This window comes from Protopterus annectens, chromosome 6.part0 (genome assembly GCF_019279795.1).
Source record: "Protopterus annectens isolate FY-2018-M chromosome 6.part0, PAN1.0, whole genome shotgun sequence".
Lineage (NCBI taxonomy): Eukaryota > Metazoa > Chordata > Ceratodontiformes > Protopteridae > Protopterus > Protopterus annectens.
In genome coordinates this window covers 1,541,927,460-1,541,946,510 of record NC_056737.1, presented here as the reverse complement: position 1 = coordinate 1,541,946,510, position 19,051 = coordinate 1,541,927,460, and the positions used below count along the sequence as shown (strand labels likewise).

Below are 19,051 nucleotides of genomic sequence, written 5' to 3'. Positions count from 1 at the left end.
TAGGGAAAAGGAGAGTAGAAGCTGATGAGCTGGGCACTTGGGTTTGTGGACAGTAATAAGGTTTTGGTGAGTAGATCTAAGGGGTCTAAGAGGGGTATATGGTTGTAGGATATTAGTGCGGGGCAACTGGTGGGTTGAAATAATAATTTGTGGGCTGAGACAATTTGGAAGAAGTCAAGTTGATTGTGGAGTTCAAGCCAATTTAAAGTTTGTAGGGAGGTGCAGTAATGAGAGACGGAATTTGCCTTGGTGGCAAATCTGGAGATTTTATTATAGCATACTTCCAGTTTGAAGGTGAGGGTGGAAGATAGATTAGTAAGCAGAGGAGTGCTGTACAAAAGAGATGGGAGGAGATAGATGGTGGCCAAAGTATGTCTAGTAGAGGGAGAGAAGAAGTGATTGTTTCTGTACAGTAGGCCGAGTTTTATGTGGGTTTTCTTGATGTTAAGTTGGATGTGGGTATTGAACTTTAAGTGTTCATCAATGGTGACCCCCAGGAGTTTGGCGGAGGGAACGATGTCAGTGATGAAGTTGTTAAGGCAGGTAATCTGAAATGAGTTTTTATCAGTGGGAGTGGATTTAGAGGGAATGAATAGAAGAATCTTAGTTTTGTTAGAGTTAAGTGAAAGGTGGTTTTGGTGCATCCATTTTTCAGTGGTTGAGAAGGCAGTTTGAGTTAGAGACTGGAGTTCTATTAGGTTGGAGGCACAGCAGATCAAAGTAGAATCGTCAGCGTATTGGACAATTTTGGTATTAGGAATGGCTTTGTGGAAATCATTAATGAAGATGTTAAATAGCAAAAGGCCAAGTATGGAACCTTGGGGTACTCCTGTGGGGGTGGGAAGGAAGGAAGGAAGGTGGAGGAGGCTTGGCCCCATTTCACAGCTTGGGACCTGTCTGAAAGATAGCTGGAGAACCATGAAAGAGTTTTTGGGGAGATGTTGAGGTTAGATAGATGGTTTAGTAGATGGGTGTGGGAGATGGTATGGAAAGCTTTAGATAAATCTAGCAGAACAGACTAAACTAAGTTACCAGAATCTCAAGCTGAATTGACAGAGTGTAAAAAGGAGAGAAGGGCTGTGTTGGTATTGTGTCCAGGGCGGAAGCCGTGTTGGGTAGGAGAGAGCAGCTGGTGTTCAGTCAGGAATGGCATAAGCTGCAGGTGTATGTATTTTTCAAGAAGTTTAGAGATGGGTGAGAGGATAGCTATAGGGCGGAAGTTGGAGAAGTTACAGTTTTTGCCACCCTTGTGGAGTGGAAGAATAAAAGCAGAATGCCATAGTTTGAGTACATAGGACTCAAGTAGTGATCTATTTATCAGGATACTGATGGATGTTGGGATGCTGGGGATGTTGTCAGGGGCATTGGTGCAAGGTTTATGTTTGGAGAGAAGTTTTTTATAAAGTAGGTGGATACAGGTTTAAGTTCAAAAGTAGGGGGTGTGGGAGGAGAGGGGGAGGAAGCTTGGACAGAGGGGGGGTAGGGAGATGTTGTTGGGGAAGGTTTTGGTTAGCTCAGCAATAGAAGAGGTGAAGAAGGTGTTGAATAGTTTGGCAATTTATTGGTCAGATTTGCTAGTATCAGGACAGGGGTTGTTTGTTGTACCAGGCTTGAGAAGGGAGTTAATAGAGTTCCAGAATTGTTTGTTTTTTTTGCATGATTTATTTGTAAATGGTTGTTGTAGGATTTTTTATCTTTAATGACTTGTATTTTGGCTAGGTTTTGCAGCTGTGTGTATTTAAGTAAAACTACAGGCTGTTTATGATGGAGATAGCTTTTCCAAGATTTGTCTCTTTGTTGCATAATTTTCTTGGTTTCTTTGGTAAGCCAAGGGGCTGTCTTGGCTTTAACTCTTTTGGTTCGTATTGGAGCTAGGGAGTTTAGGACAGTAAGGAATGTAGAGTGAAGAAGTCAATGGCTTCGTCTAGAGGTAGGGTTTTTAGTGGGTTGCAGTTAGTGAGCTTAAGTGAGTCAGAGAAGGTAGAGGGGTTAAAGTTAGTTAGGTTACGAGTGTGTAAGAGTTGGTGGGAATATGAGGAAGAGGATGTGGCTCTATGCTGAAGGCAGGGAGGTGGTCTCCTAATGGGTCATGAGTGACACCAGATGTTGTGGTTCTGTTAGGGTGAAATACCAGGATACAGTCTAGGATGGAGCCTGGGTGGTTGGTTTTGTTGGGCCTAGTAATGGAGTTAATAAGTTGTGTAAAGTTGAAGAGATTGATTGACATGGTGGGATTAGGGTCAATGATTTTTTGTCAGTCAATATTTACATCACCCATAATGTAAGTTTCATGTTTAATATTTGAGGAGGTCCAAGAGATGATGTCTTACAAGGTATTGGTGTTGTTACCAGGAGGAATGTAAAGGGAGATGATGCAAATACTTTTATGGTCATTTAATTTTAGAATGCCAGTTACTAGTTCAGCATTATTAAAGGAAGGGATAAGATTTGGGAAGGGAGTGATGGATAAGTGGTTGGAGTAGATTAGTGCTACACCACCACCTCTTTTACTCAGGCGGTCAGATCGGAGAGATTGATATCTGTGGGGGGGGGGTCTCAGTCCGTTATATGTGATGTTAACTAGGTTTCAGAGATGGCTAGTATGTCAGGTGAATTATGGTTGAGCCAGGCATGAAAGAGGGTAATTTTATTAGCTAAGCTTTGGGCGTTGATGGTGAGGAATTTGAGGTGTTTACTGATAGGTTTGTTGTTGGAGCTAAGGTTTTTTGTTTCAGAAATGTTTGCTAAGTAGAGGTAAGAGAGAAGGTGAATAAGTTTGTTAGGATTGCGTTTGGTTGGGAATGGATGGTAGGGGTGGGTTTAGGTTTGCAAAATTTAGTGGGGATTTGGAAGAGTTTTAATGTTAATAGAAGGGAGGGGTGAAAGGGAGGTAAAGAGGCAGAGATGTTGAGGAAGTGACTTGTAGGGTAGGGGTGTGGAGGTAGAGGTGGAGGATGTAGGTGGAGGTTGGTATAAGAGGTGGCATGGTACAGAGGAAATAGAATGAGGAGTAGGAGTAATGTAGGGGTAAGGATTGTAATAGGAAAGGAGAGCAGTGTAGATGTAGTTTGATTTGAAGTGAAAAGATATGTAGGTTAGAGAGAGTTAGGTAGGGCTGGTGGGTGGGTGGGGAGGAGGAGTGCTGAATAAGGTATGGTTGGTGGAGAAGGAGGTAGTTTTAGGGGAATGGGAGGAGCAATGCTGTGTGGGAATTGGGTGATGTAAGAGGGAGGGAGTATGGGATGACAATAAATGTAGGAGCACTGGGGGCGGGTGGAAATTGGGGGCAGGGTAGTGGAGCAGAGTGAGCCCGCAGGGCGAACGAAGCAGGATAGAGCAACAGGGCAGAAGAGTTCAGCTGAAAAAGTATCAGCCACTGCAGGTTAGCGCTGAGGTAAGTAGGTAAAAGTACAGTAAGACTGAGTGGAAACAAATCGAGTTTGAGCAACACAGGGGAAAAGAAAAATGTAAGGGGAGTTATGTACGTTAGTTAGTTAGAAAGGATGGGGAGGTTACCAAGTGTAGGGAAAGTAGAGTAAAGTTAGGGGAGGGGAGACATACAAGGTTTTAAAAGATTTCATCTTAAAACTTACACAATGGCAAACTCAACTGCTTTAATATTTGACCTCTGCCTTGTGCAGGTTAACTTATTTATTTATTTATTGCATTTGTTAACCAGGAAAGTCTACTGGGCCTAGGTGAGCCCATTTTCAGTAGAGGCCCGAGGAGAAAAGCTCCACATAACATTAATAGTACATACAATAAAAAGCACAATATACAGTCTTAATGCATGTAAATGAATATTAAACACAATGGTACAAGTTATTTACAAACATTACACATCAACACTGTGTACAATTTGATCGTTGAAGATGAAGTTAGGTAGGGTAGCAATTTTGATTGTTACTTGCTGGAGTTTTGTAGGCATAAGCAGTTGAATTCAGCAAGCCAGAAACAGCTCTAAGTAGTGATATTGTAGAGGGGATATAGTAGTGGATCAGGTGTTAGGAGGTACTATTTTGGCACATGTACTTTACCAGAGAGAAGAGAGGTGTGATCTAAGAGACTTCCTAAAGAGAGCAGGATTACTGATTGTTCTGATAGAAGGTGGGAGGGCATTCCATAGTTTTCAGACAGTAAAAGAGTATAGCATTTGACCTGCTGCAAGGTTAGGTTTTTCAACTTTCAGCATCATTGTGTTTTGGATCTTAGTAGCCTGTTAGGGTAGTATGTGGTCAGTAAGAAGGAGAGGGAGGGGCAAGTTGAAGGCTTGTATGTGAATTTATGTGCAGTGGTTAATTGTGAATAAGTGAGGTAGTGTGGGAGTTTGAGCCAGTTTAGCTGTTGCAGAAATAAGCAGTTGTGTGCAGAGTTTTTTGAATTTGTTACAAATTTGGCAATCTTGTTGTAACATGAGTCCAGTTTGGTTTTCAAAGAGGACTGGATATTGGTGAGGATTGGGGCACTGTATAGTAGAGATGGTAGCAGGAAGGATGATGCTAGAGCTTTTTTAGCAGTAATATTAAGGTAGTATTTGTGTCTATAGAGGGTACCTAATTTTGTATGTGTTTTTTTGATGTTGCTATGGATATGGAGGTTGAATGTTAGAATTTCATCAATAATAACTCCTAGCAGTTTGGTACTTGGAATGACTTCAATGAGAGTATTATTATTTAATAGATAATAATTGTTTTTTATGATATTAATTTATATGGATATAAATGTCGCATTTTTCTAAATATTTCAACAACCAGGTAACCCTGACAGAACTCAATAGCCTCATATGAAAGCGCTCAGCTAGATGAATAAAATGCTGCTGACAGTATGTGTATAACTTGAGTGGTGGCTGAGGTATTGTAAGTTTTTTACAAAATATTACAAATGTCATATTAACTGTGTTTACTGTGACTTATAAAATTCAATTTAAGACTTAGAACCTAAAGAACACTACCATTGTTAAAATAGTTTTTGTTGAAGAGTTTGCCATTTATACTTATTTCATAATCCCTATGGTACCAGAGATATGAACATTTGTTTGAAATGTGAGGACATAATTTGATTCTGTCAAAAAGCTTAGGCTCCACCCATTGGAAGCTGCAGTGCAATTTCTTGAGCTCCACGTGAGTGAATGAGTTAAGGGAAGGCAGGAATTGAACAATTTATGTAATGTTGGTTTGATGACAATTGCATAAAACATGTATGTGATGTATAAAGTTTGTAATGGTGAACATGTCAACGTGGTTTCATTATCATCATATATCTATAACATCAATGTATGTTTGTCTATGTCTTAAGCAATAATTCAATAAATGTGTTAAAAATATTATAATCCTTTTTTGCAGTAATGGGGATTTAACATTATCTCATCACTATATATCAAGTCAAATGGACAAGTGGAAATAGTAATTCAACTAGTAGAACAAATAAAGATGAGAAAATGTGTTGCCAGCTACAAGCAGGACTGTTATTTTGCACTTTTTGAGTATAGAAATACACACCCTAAACAGATAATATCTGTCCTCGACTGTTGAATCTAGGCTAGACTGATGTCAAAGATGTATGATGTACATTTTCATCAACCCTCCTTTTTCCAGTCTTATATGGGTTATGGGTGTTGTGTCAATTGTCACCACCTCTCTTGATTCAGTGCCTCTCCCCTGCCTTCTTCAACAGTGATGGCTGACTGTCACAGGTCTTTTTTCACACAATCTATCCATCACTTGGCTGGAAGTCCTCATTCCCTTTGGCTTTCTTCCTGCTCCTACCAAACCTTCTACACCAGACTGTCTTCTGTTTTCTTGCACATGTAACTTAACCACGATAATCTATTTTCTTTTACCTTATCTGCAACTGGAGATACTTTGGCTTTCCCTGTCCACTCATGTCTTAATTTACTCATTCCCCAGTAAGCTTCCTACCATACATCTCAGGCACTCTATCTCCACCACTTCATGCTTCCTCAACTGCTCTGCCTTCACCGTGTCATACAGAAGGACTGGTTACACCAATGTTTTGTACACCTTACTCTTAAGCTTCTTTGACATTCTTCTGTCACACACTACTCCTGACTCACTGTGCCAGTTGGCTGAAGCCTCTCTGATTCAAGATTTGACCTCCTCATTCAGATTTCCTTTCTCCTATACCAGCCCTCCCAGATAACTGAAGCTGTTAAGCTGTTCCATTATTTTCCTTCCTATCTCAATTTTCAGCTTCTGAATTCCTTCATTTATTGCCTTGAGATCTGTCTTGTCAGTACTCAGTTTCAGTCTATGTGCTTTCAGTTGTACACTTAAGTCCCCTATCATTTTTTTGAAATTCCTGTTCAGAGTTTGTTGGTAGAGTTATATCATCTGCGTAAAGCAGTTTCTTGATATGTCCTCTCCAATCTGTATGCTAATGTAGAATACTAAGAAAACACAAAAAAACAGAAATGAAGAAGCATTTGCTGGTGCTTCTTCATTTCTGCTAATGTAGAATATCAGCAGTACGAACAGAGTGGACTCACAGCAGAACCGTGATGCACACCCACTCACATGGAAACCTCCTCAGTAAATTTGAACACTTGGGTCCCTGTATATAGCCTACACTAATTTTACTGATGTTTCTAGGACTCTGAATCATCACAGGACAGCCCAAATCAGCTTTCTTGGAACCCTAGCATATGCTTTCTCCAAGTATTAGGAACGTCAAGTTGGACTGGCTCATCATCTACAGCTTCTTCTCTACTATCTATCTTACTAAAACTTTGAGTCAATTGTGCTCCATTCTCAATTGAATCTGCAGTGCTTATCTCTTATTTTCTACTACTGTGTGCATTTATTAGTCACCCTAAAGAACTCAGCACTTTCATGCAATGTGAAAGGATTTTAAAATGTTTCTACTGCTCAGAGTGCTAAAAGACCCATTTGTTCTTGTATACTGGCACTAGAAGGTTTAGTAATCAGTCATCTGGGATAAACCTTTCTCTCTATACTACAATGAGTCCCCTCAGCCAACATCTTGGTCACATCTGCTGTGACCCTGCTGCTTTATCTGACATCATTTCTTTAGTGCCAATGGCACTTCTTTGATGTACAGTAATGTCCAGAAATTCAAACACATTCTTTCAAAAATTAAGTCTGTATTTTATTCCATACATAATCTATTAATATTCAAGTAGCACACTGTGTACTAAGCAAATGACTGTCAGAAACAAATATTGGTTCATGGATTCATACCAAGCTAATGCTCCTGTGGGCCATTTTAAGCCTAGCCAATTACCCCATGTGAGAATCAAACTCTGTACCTTGTGTATGTAAGGTAAACACCTTAACCATTATGCCAACCTCCCACAAATAATAAGATAATCCCATTAAATGAAACAAATAGATTACATACTTTGTTGTGCACGTGTAATATATTAACCACAAGGATAGTAAACTCAACCAGTTATAACATATTTTGCTTTTTATTATTAAGTATTTGATTAAGTTTTTTTTCTTATTTACCTCTGCACCTTTCTTAAGTGGTCGAGCCAAGTTTTGTGGAATGTACCTTGTTGAAGAATCATAAGCTGATAATGGACTGTAACCCATTAATTTGTAGTGCTGTGGAACCTTGAAGATAAAAAAAGGAAATGTGTTTTAATATATATCAATAACACATCACGTCTAGAATGCAAAATCAAATATTTACTAACAAATACAGCTATATAAAGCTTTATGAAATACACAGCTTGTTTTCTAATACATCCATGGAAAATAGTAAAATGAGTATGTTCCTTTTGCTCACTCCTACTTTAAATAGAAGAAAATAGGAGTAGCTATACTTCAGAAAAGAAACATTACAATAATGACTCAAAAGGATAGCACATATGTGTCAAATAACATGTTTTACAAAACTGAATATTTTAAAGTAATTTCTTAACTATCATAACATATCCCTGAATAAATTAGCAGTGAACTATAAAAAGTAGCTATCCAATGGTGTGGTTAAATTAAACAATTTAAAGACCAGGGCACTATGGCGATAAATGCTTTTCTTTCAAGAAATATTAATGATTAAGTCAATGAGAATATTTTCTGGGACTCATAATATCATACTTGTATGGGAGAGAGTCTGTGTGCTGGATTCCAAAAGACTTGCTCTCAATGAAAGTGACCACTTACACTGAGAGCAGGACTTTTGGAATCTGGTCCGTATAGCAGGCCTATTTATAGATTCACTTTACAGCAAAGTGAGTCTTTTGGAATCAGGTCAGACTTACATCGAGAGCAACTCTTTCGGAATCTGGCCTTGTGTGGTTTAGAAATAAATTAAAATGTTATGATAATTAAAAGAACACACAAGAGAATAGAATTAAAATATAGCCAAATTAAAAGTTAAAAAAACTGAGGGCATCTTTTTTGATTCGGGCAAGGTCTTATATAGAAAATTATCAAAAGATACCTGGCCATAAAACAGCTATTGCATTGGAGAAAGTTAAATTATTTTCCTCTTACTAACTCCTCAAGGCCTTAATAGCCTAGGTAGGAGATGTAAGTTGCAATTTAAAATCAATCAGATAACCAGCACTCTTAACCCCAATAATAATAAAATGCTTATAGATAATGAAGGAATCATGCATGCTTGCATGCTTTTATAAACCATCACGGTGAAATCAACAGGAATGAAGAAGTAAAACTAAACGATTCAGATCTTACACAGGTTAGGCCCAGATAATATGAACTCCTTTACAAAGGCTATAAAAAAATCAATAAATAGTTGCTCATACAAATAAAATAAAATAAAAATAAAAGATAATAAGACATCAGGGATTGATGAGATTCCACAGACCTCTATAAAACATTCCTCAAAAAGTTATTTTTTTCCATAAAGTTTATAACAATACAAATCCCAGTAAGCAGATTTCTCCAAACTAGAAATACAACTTTGACTACATGGAATCTATATTACCCGATCAAATGTTTAGGTTAGCGAATACCTAAATGTTGATCTCGTAATATTGAAAAATTAAAACAGTGAATGGCCGAGTTGACATAGGGAATGAATTCCCTCAGCTGCAAAAAAAAAAAAAAAATTAAACCAAAATGAAGTTGGGGGCTGTGCCTCCCACACCCCCCTAACTAAATATACCAACTCTGAGATCACTCTACAGTGGGGAAAGGGGCAAAATCTGCATAATGGCCAAGGGAATTCTTTCTCTGTGTTAAATCGTCCATTCACGTTTTTTTGCTTTCGCAATTACCAGATCGACATTTAGGTATTTGCTAACCTAAACGTTCGATCAGGTAATAGGAACCCGACTACACCGATATAAAAATCTAGTGAATGGTAATTTTTATATAACCATATCTTTATTAATTACTGACTACAGAATCTTTGAACAGTACTCACATGCACTGTGCACCATGAAATAGGGTTTGTGCACTACAAAATGGCATATAAAACTCATTTGCAATTCATAAAGCTCAGTGCACAATGTAGCAAGACCCAGCACACTGTCTTGTTCTCTTGTGAACCACAGGCACTTCAAATGACAGTCCCTCATGCAAATTAACTCACCCTGGATCATGTACAATTTACAAATGATACAGTGACTATATACTCAGTGGTACCAATAGTATAAACTAAAGAAGTTCAACTGTGCATAACATGGTAACTGTACTAGATTTATGTGCAACATCCCCCCCAGCTAGTACACAGTTCAGCTCACACTACTGAGAAGCACACCAGTATGGCCAAACCTCCAAATTCTTTCCACACCTCTACTGCATGTCAGAAAAATCCCTTACTGGCAAAAGGATCTCCTACAGAGCAGGCAAGCCTGCTACCATACACAGCCCTGCCCTACTTCCGCAATGAGATGCTGTTAAGCGTCCATCAGTGGATGCTCACATAACACCAGAGCCCTTAATCACTATATTACAGCAATGAACTGCAGTCCAACATCCTGCCTAATTTCTGTGATTTCTTTATAAATCACCATCAGGGATGATGGCAGACAACACAGCAGCACAGTAAGGCAGCTTATGTAGAAATTGTATGCCTTACCAAGTAGCTATACATATTTACTTGATAAGTTACACTGTTCCTGCACAGTCTGTGTTATATCACTGCACTGTATTGCACAGTCCCACTACATAGCTGCCTTCCACTCCAGTCCAGAACAATACCTGCTATACATTAAATGCATGCTACCAGAAACTTCCATTACTCACGCCAATTGATCACAGAACTCACTGACAGAGAAGTGTACTGAACACAATGTGCAAAATATATTTATGCAGCTCTGCATTATGTGCATGAATTTCAATGAAGTTATCATGGGTAGGGATGAACTGTATTTACCTACAATGACTATTGAAACATGCAAACTCAAGACAGTCTCAAGATTTTATCCCTAACTGATTACATTGTTTATAATAAAAAAGAAAAATCAGATATTAGTCCGGGTACTGAAAATGTATTTGGTTAGTCAAATTGATGTTATCTTTTCAAATTACTTTAGAGTTTCTTTCTTACTGGCATTCATTAATTTGATTAATCTTTGCATTATAATTCTCTTAGACTAAGGTAGGTGCTTATTTTTCTCAAGGCACAGAAGCAAACAGTAACCCATCAAAATTGCCTCTTCCTCAATTATTAACTTATCACCTTTGGTAATGGAGCCTTTATTAGACAGAATAAGGCACAATTAATAGTAGATAATAATTGAAAAAGATGAAAAGTTAAAAGTTGGTAATAATTAAAAAGATGTTAGTTGAAAAGTTAAAAGTTGATAATAATTAAAAAGAAGTTATGATCTTACGATAATGTTCCATCAGTGTTGTTGATCTTCATTCATTCTTGACTGTTGGGTTTCGGTTCCATACTTGGAACCGACTCGGCCATTGCAACAAGCTCGCACCAGCCAGAAGCTCTCGAGCTAAGGCTACCCATAGTGCCTCTCTTCCCTTCCCCTCAGATCTTGTTTGCTGCATAGAGTTTTAGGACGCGTCAGCTGTGCTCTCAAGCAAAGTGCTTTTTTTTTTATACTTTTTTCCTCTTTATAGCTTTCTATACCCCATAAAACTTTATCGTTAAATTGCTATTGCTATTGTTGTGTGTGCGAGTGCTGTTTTTCCCCGTAGTTACCTTTTGGTATTTTCTTCGATAGGACTGCGGTGGTGGTGCTGCGGTAGCATAGTCACCTCACAGTTAGACGTTGCTGCATAGAGTTTTAGGACGCGTCAGCTGTGCTCTCAAGCGAAGTGCTTTTTTTTTTATACTTTTTTCCTCTTTATAGCTTTCTATACCCCATAAAACTTTATCGTTAAATTGCTATTGCTATTGTTGTGTGTGCGAATGCTGTTTTTTCCTCGTAGTTACCTTTTGGTATTTTCTTTGATAGGACTGGGTGGTGGTGCTGCGGTAGCGTTGTCGCCTCACAGTTAGATGTTGCCCATTTGATTCTCAGTTAGAGCGTCTTCTGTGTGGCAACATGTGTGAATGGGCGTTCCTTCATTGAAGGTTGTGCGTTAGGCCCGGCAAGCCAGCACATAAAAATCTACTGCCAATCATTAGCGGACTGGAGTTCTGCTGTGGCGACCCCTAACCGGGAAAAGCCAAAAGACACAAAAACCATTGCTGGTATAGGCCTTTCCCTTCCCTTTTACCTTTGGTAAATCTCTAATACTATCGTTGGTATTCTCTTTCTCTTCCTTTACCCCTTCTGGGTGTCTTTCTCCATTGCTTCAACAAAGTATTAGTTTAAGGGTGTACACACTTATGCAACCAGCATATTGCAAGTTTTTTATTTTTTATATTTTTTCCCCTATTGAATTGTACAGGTTATAGGTTACATTAAAGGTGGGAAAAGTTTTGAAATGATTTATTGTGGACTCACTTTTTTATATCACAAAAACCTGGCATTTTAACAGGGGTGTGTAAACTTTTTATATCCACTGTACAAAATCTTTTAGCACTAGGAGTAGATGTGTACGTAAGAGTTTGTGGGTTACAGTTAAAGTAAGGGCTAGGTAATGGGGATATATTTAGTGTTGTCGGTGTATGCTGCTGTATGTGTCATGTGTCTCAGTGTGTAGTGGGAGTGTTATGGAAAGGACTTTTCTAAGTTCAGGTAAGACATAGGATTAGAGTTAGAGGCACTGTTAGGTTTTGAGTTAGTGAGGATGAGCCGGGGGAATATACTTAGCTTTATTGGCAAGTACTAGGATAGCTGCCCTTGTGGACTATTTTAAACCAAGCAATTTTCCCTTAATGAGAACCAAACTGTATATCTCTTGTCTGTGAGGTAAACACCTTAACCATTACACCAACCCCGAACCCCCACTATGCCGACCCCCCAATCCTGAAAGAATAATGCTGTCTGGGTCAGTAAAAGCTATCAAAATAAAAAAATTTTCCTGCTTTGCATTCATCAGTACCTTCTGTAGTAGAAGCATTCCTTTCAACTATCCAGCTTTTTGCCTTATATTTTCAGTCTATTTTTTGTAAAATATATAGTTTTCTGGAACATTATTAAAGATTGAAGCCACTAAATAATGACAGGCATTTCAGGCTCAGACTTTATATCCTTCAGAAAATGCACGTTAATGCTTGTGAGTGTATGACTGCAGTTGTGTCAGTATTGGAAATTCTGCTCTAGGATTTGTGCTTCGGTACTTTTTATAGTTCTATATACCTACATAAAGTTGCATTACACTGCCTTTCTGTTTACCTTGTTACTGTTTTTTCCTCCTGTTATTTGTGTCTGCCCCATGGTCCAATGAGGCATTAAGCTAAAATTTTCTGAAATAAAAAACACAGGACTTGAGCCCTAGTTTGAATTTTTCCTCAAGCGTTTCATTCTTTTTTGTTGTGGTTTTAATAGGCTGTGTCTTGCTTCCAACCCTTATGCTAATCTGACTTCCAAAGTCCCTCCCTTCCCTCTTTCATTGTTACTATCTGCTGTGTAACCTATATTCTTTCACACCAATTGGTTTCCATACAACCATAAAACTAAGTGTCCAACCAGCAAACCAGTATTGCACTTGAATAAACCTCCCTTACTACAAACTGTCTCCTGATGATTTTCCAAGGCTTCCATCTGCTTGGCACCTTAACCAAAGTCTGAGGGGTCCTAAGTCAGTTCTGTACCACGCTTGGCAGGTAAGAGATGTATTTTATTGTTTTGCACTTCAGTTAACTGTTTAGAGTGCATCTGCTTTATTTTTGCTTTATTTGTTGATTTTGTCTTTAAATCATTCCAAAGGTCCCTGATTCTTAAAATTGCCTTTTCAAGGTTATTGAATTTTTGTTGTAGCATTACACTTGCATGCTATCTTTCTTGGTGTTATTACATCAAAAAGTTAGCACTGCCCTGTAAAGACACAAACACCCAGCAATTAAATTTGTAGCTATAACACTTCCCTTAGAACTGAAACCTGTAACTTACTGTGGCTAAACGAAAGCCATGGCACAGAGACAAGCTTAGAACAGCTAACTTGCACATTAAACAGAGTACTATTAAATCATATCTAACCTAGTATAATACCAAATCCTGGAGACCACCCAAGTAGATCTCTGTATAACCCAGTCTGTAACCTACAGTAGCCCACCCACAGGTCTGGGCAACATGGACATGCAATTTCCAAATGTCTCCATAGCCAGCTTTGTAGTTCTGGACACCCTGAGACAATGTATTAATTATCGCATGTTCACAGATAACCATTTAATCCTCAAAAAATAAAACACAGTATGTGAGAGGTGCACATACACAATTTCGAGAAGGAGAAAAGTCTTGCATACAAATAAGATTGTAAAGAACATGCACACTACATTCACCACACATAGTGTCCACGACAGACAGACACCAACCCATGCTGAGCCACTTAAAAGCAATCTTCCCAATCCTCAAAGACCATCTAAGGCTATAAAAGGTAATGCAAATCCTCAGCAATTTCTAGAGCACCCCCCCCCAAAAAAAAAACACCAAACACCACACATGTACCTACATTCAGTGGGGCCCCAAGAGCAAAGTCCATAAGTCAAGCCAAAACATTATCCAGGACCCTTGGCATACAGGACTCCATTGTACAATACACAGATGCCCCACTCACCAGACTGAACAAGGAGAAGACAGTGGTTACTTTCCTATCTAGAACCAGGATCTGCCAAGTTACACACACACTCAAGTCACTACATCACAAGTACCACTGTAATTCCATCATAGGCCATCTGGGTATTAATGACCTCAGACATAATTCCCTGGACTGTATGAAGAGAGACATTGTTGATCTCTCTGAATATGTGTCTCATGCAGGTATGTGCCTTATATTGAGCAGCATTCTACCTTCACCAAGGATGATGACATAGCATGAACAAAAGATGACTGACTTCAATAATAACTGTCTTAGATTCTGGTATTTTTTCAGCATGGGAGGACATTGTTAACAGACCACATTGCTATGCAAAGGGCAGTCTGCACCTGTCTCCTCTAGGCTTCTTTATATTGGTTAAAATTTTACCTAGTCCATTAGAGACTTTTTAAGCAATGCCAAATTGACAAATCGACTGACATAGCAAATAAAACCCAAAGATACCTAAAGGATTTACTGCTATGAGGGAAAGGTTAGTTAGCTTTTTATTTCTTGTATTTTACTTTATTTTTTATTTTGTATACTGTGATTTGTTTTCTTTATACTGTGTTTTACTTGTATTCTGCTTTTAACTGGATATTAAAACTTGAAAAGAGACCACAGCTCTGTCTCTTGTGAGTCAGACAGAAAATTTTCCCACCCTCCCACCCTGTTAGTGTTGTGTTCTTAAACACCACTGTCTTTCTAGTTGCCTGCTCCTTATGTTATTTGGCCATATATCTCATTTCCTCTCTGCTTTTACTGGCTGGTGTGAGTACGCACAACATTTTCATCACAAAAAGAATACAAGGCATGAGGAATATGTCCTATGCAGATTGCCTCAAGGCCCTATCCCTGTATTCTGTCTCCTACAGGCTTTTGAGGGGAGATCTATGCCTGGCATGCAGGGCATTCTCAGACCCCACTCTGATGGACCTCTTGTGCATCCACAAAACCAACAGTACCAGAATTACCTATTCTAAAGACTTAAACCCTGCCTGTGATATAAATAGGACCTGCTGGAGAGATAGGTATGTATCCCAGAGACTACCCTGTCTATGGAACAGGCTCCACATTCACGTGAAGCAGAGTTCCTCCCTAAACCAATTCAAGTAAAACTTGGACAATTGGATGGGAAACCGGAAATTCATCCCTGGTTTGGCACCTATGTCTCTGATGCAAGCAGGTAATCTGTAAATCCTTCATCTCCCAGGCCCATGCTTACACTTATCAAGGGTATCAGAACTCATCAGAGATTTGGGATGCATGGCTAGGCTTAAAAAGGCCCTTGTGGTTGTTAGCCTAGTAAACATCTATGAACATAAATGCTAGGAGCTAGGAGTTTAAATCCAAAGAAAGTACTCCAGCAGTGTAAGACTTCAGTGCCTTCCACACATTTAGACCATCAGCTGCAAAGGCAGGAACAAAATATGGAGGAGTCTCAATCTATATTAGCAACAAGCATAACTCTATTTTGGTTAAACAGAACAATGCCCTGGAATTTATCCACATGCACATCACCATAGACAAAGTCCCATACCATATCCTAGCATGCTATAGGTCACTGTCTATGTCCCTAGAGTCCCATGGCTCTTACCTAGACCTACAGGAGACACTCAACATTAAACCAAAAAATGGGAGACTTTAACTACCCCTCTATAGACTGGGAAACATACACTGCCTCATACTCACAGTCACAATGTTTCCTGACTAGACAGCATGCACAGCCACCAGAGGTTCAAACATACTGTACCTGGTGCTCACCAATACAGGAGAATGCTGCCCCCTCACCATTGTCACTGATGAGATCAGACCAGAAGGCTGTCTCCTTTGAAATAAAAATCAACTCGGCAACCCCAGAAAACCCTGTAACAGTCAGGAACTACTCCAAAGCAAACTACAACCCTATTAAGTGATAGTTTAGCAAAATTCAGTGTCCCTCCCAACCCAGAGTCCCAACACCCTATGAGGAATCATTCACAGACATGCTGTACAACCATGAGAATGGCTGTATAAAGGCTGCTGTACCTACCAAAAGTAAGCCTAAAACAAACTCTTAAAAACAAACCACACTGGTGGAAACTTTTAGATATGTACTTACCATAACTTCGGATGTATGGGATCCATCTCGCCTACATTCATAACTGATGGGTTCGGAGCTGATCCATCGGCTCCGACTCGGCCACTATATAGTAGAACGAAGTCTCTAATTGGCTGGGCTACCCCTTATCCCAGAATGCACCATGCCTGCTTCCCCAGATCTTGTTTGTTCGCTTTCATACCTACATCCAGACACAGAGGCATACCAGCAACTGTAACAAACTAAAGTCCTTCAAGAGAAAAACTCAGGAAGTAGCAGCATTCCCTCTAAATCCAATGGGAAGGGGGAAGGAGGGCGGGTACGTATGAATGTAGGCGAGATGGATCCCATACATCCGAAGTTATGGTAAGTAAATAACTAAAAGATGTAATGGGATCCTATATCGCCTACATTCATAACTGATGGGACAGCGTCCCTAGCACCTAAATCCCGGGTGGCTCATTGGAAAACACTCCTGAGAACTGTGGAACCAAAGGAAGCTCTACCTCGAGAAGCCACTTCTATCTTGTAATGAGAAATGAAGGTGTGTGGAGAAGTCCAGGTAGCGGCCGCACAGATATCATCTATCGATAATTTGGAGTGAAATGCTACAGAAGTAGCCATTGCCTTGGTAGAATGAGCCCTGACTGGGAAAGGTAGCTCTTTGCCGGAACGTGAATAAATGAAGGAGATGCAATCTTTAATCCATTTGGCTATGGTGGTTTTAGCCACCGGTTGACCCAACCTATTTTCCGCAAAGGACACAAACAGCTGATCTGACTTTCGTGTCTGATTGGTCTTACTTAAATAAAAACGCAGTTGTCTGTGAACATCCAACTGATGGAAAATATATTCTGCGCTATTGGAGAATTTGGGAAAAAACACAGGGAGCTCCAAGGATTGTTGAATGCATAAGGGGGATGCTACCTTGGGCAAGAAAGAGGGATTTAACTTGAGGGACACTCTGTCTTTGTGAAAGGTCAAATAAGGAGGATTAGAACAGAGAGCCTGAAGCTCTGAGAACCGCTTGGCAGAGGTTATTGCCACCAAAAAGGCTTTTTTCCAAGATAGAAATTTTATATCACAAGTAGCTGCTGGTTCAAAGGGGCGGGCAGTTAAAGCAGCTAGAACCATATTCAGGTCCCAAGGGGGCACAGGATGGGCTATAGGGGGCCGAAGGAGCCACGCTCCTTTAAGGAAAGATTTGCAAAGCCTGTTTGCTATTAAGGAAGGCTCAAAGGAGACATGAAAATTAGAAATAGCCGCCAGTTGGACTTTAATTGTCAAAACTGAAGAGCCCAAATAAAACAAAGAAGCTAGGAATTCTAAAACCTGAGGTACTGGGGCGGTAAGGGGATCTATACCTCATTGCTGGGCCCACAGAGCAAACCTCTTCCACTTGCTGTAATACAGTTTAATAGTGGAAGGTTTGTGAGAAGAGGACAAAATGTGGATGGCATCTGGAGAAAGGGAGTTATCTCTGACTAAGGTTGGAAGTGGAGTAACCAAGCGGCCAACCTCAAGGACCTGAGGGATGGGTGAGAGTGTCCCAACTGATGAGTCAACAGGTCGGGCACCAGGTCCAGAAACCATGGGCCCTCCACCGCATACCTCAGAAGGAAGGGGAACCAAACCTGACGAGGCCAGTGTGGAGCGATCAAAATCATGTCGCTTCCTAGATAAATCGCCTTCTGTATCACCTTCGGGAGAAGGGGAACCAGAGGGAAGGCGTAAAGTAGACCGGGGGGCCAACTGTGAGCTAGAGCGTCCCTGGGAATCTGCCCCTGAGAGGGAGTCAGAGTGAAGAACTCCCTGCATTTCGCATTATGAGGACTGGCGAACAAGTCGCAACAAGGGAGGCCCCACTTGGTGAAGATGTTTGCAGCCACCCTGTCGTTGAGGGACCACTTGTGGGGTAACAGGAGAGTCCTGCTCAACCTGTCTGCAATCACATTGGATTTCCCCGGAATGTGCATTGCCACAAGGAAATGCTGGGTAGAAATCGCCCAATGCCACACTCTCATGGCCTCTCGGCAAAGAGGGTAGGACCTGGTTCCGCCTTGCTTGTTTATGTACCAGAATACCGACATGTTGTCGGATAGGATCGCAATAGTACCCCATGGAAGAGCATGATGAAGTGCTTGCAACACCAGTAGCACCGCTCTCATTTCCAGGATATTGATATGTAAGTGCGTTTCGTGAGCCTGCCACGTGCCTTGGACAGACCTGTCCAGATAATGACCCCCCCACCCTGTCTGGGAGGCGTCCGTGGTCACAGTGGTGACAGGAGGCTGAAGGGCAAAGGGTCGCCCCTGGTCCAGGTTGGACCGAAGCAGCCACCAACGTAGGTCCCGACGGCAAATTTCGGTAATCTGGACCAAATGGTTCAAGGGAAGTTCCTGAAAGGACCATTGAACCAACAGTAGCCATTGTAGCACCCGCATGTGCAGCCTGGCTAAGGGGACTAGAAGAATAGTCGAGGCCATCGTGCCCAATAACTGCAGAATCAGTCTGGCCTGAACTCGTGATCTGGGTAACAAGGTTTGAACCTGAGACTGCAGGACCTGAATCCTTTCTACTGGCAAGAATGCCCGCATTCTTCTTGTGTCTAACTCTGCGCCTATAAAGGTAATACGCTGAGATGGCTGCAGCACAGATTTTCCCCAATTGAACGTGATTCCTAGTGAATGACCCAAACTGACTGTGGTCATAAGCACCCGAACTAATAGATGCTTGGAGGTGGCAGTAAGGAGCCAGTCATCTAGATAGGGAAACACTTGGAATCCTAGACTTTTCAAGTGAGCTGTCACTACTGCCAGACACTTGGTGAACACCCTGGGGGCTGTGATGAGACCAAAGGGCAGTGCTCGGA

The 19,051-nt window shown here is 40.5% G+C and overlaps 1 protein-coding gene across 1 annotated transcript in view; it reads right to left on the bottom strand.

Annotated features, from left to right (window-relative positions):
• Positions 1 to 19,051, bottom strand: part of LOC122803998 (cilia- and flagella-associated protein 221-like) — a 1,154,724-nt gene that overhangs the window by 590,285 nt on the left and 545,388 nt on the right. The window contains exon 9 of the mRNA XM_044073679.1: positions 7,488 to 7,595. Coding sequence (XP_043929614.1) covers positions 7,488 to 7,595 — 108 coding nt within the window. The remainder of the gene's footprint in view (positions 1 to 7,487; positions 7,596 to 19,051) is intronic.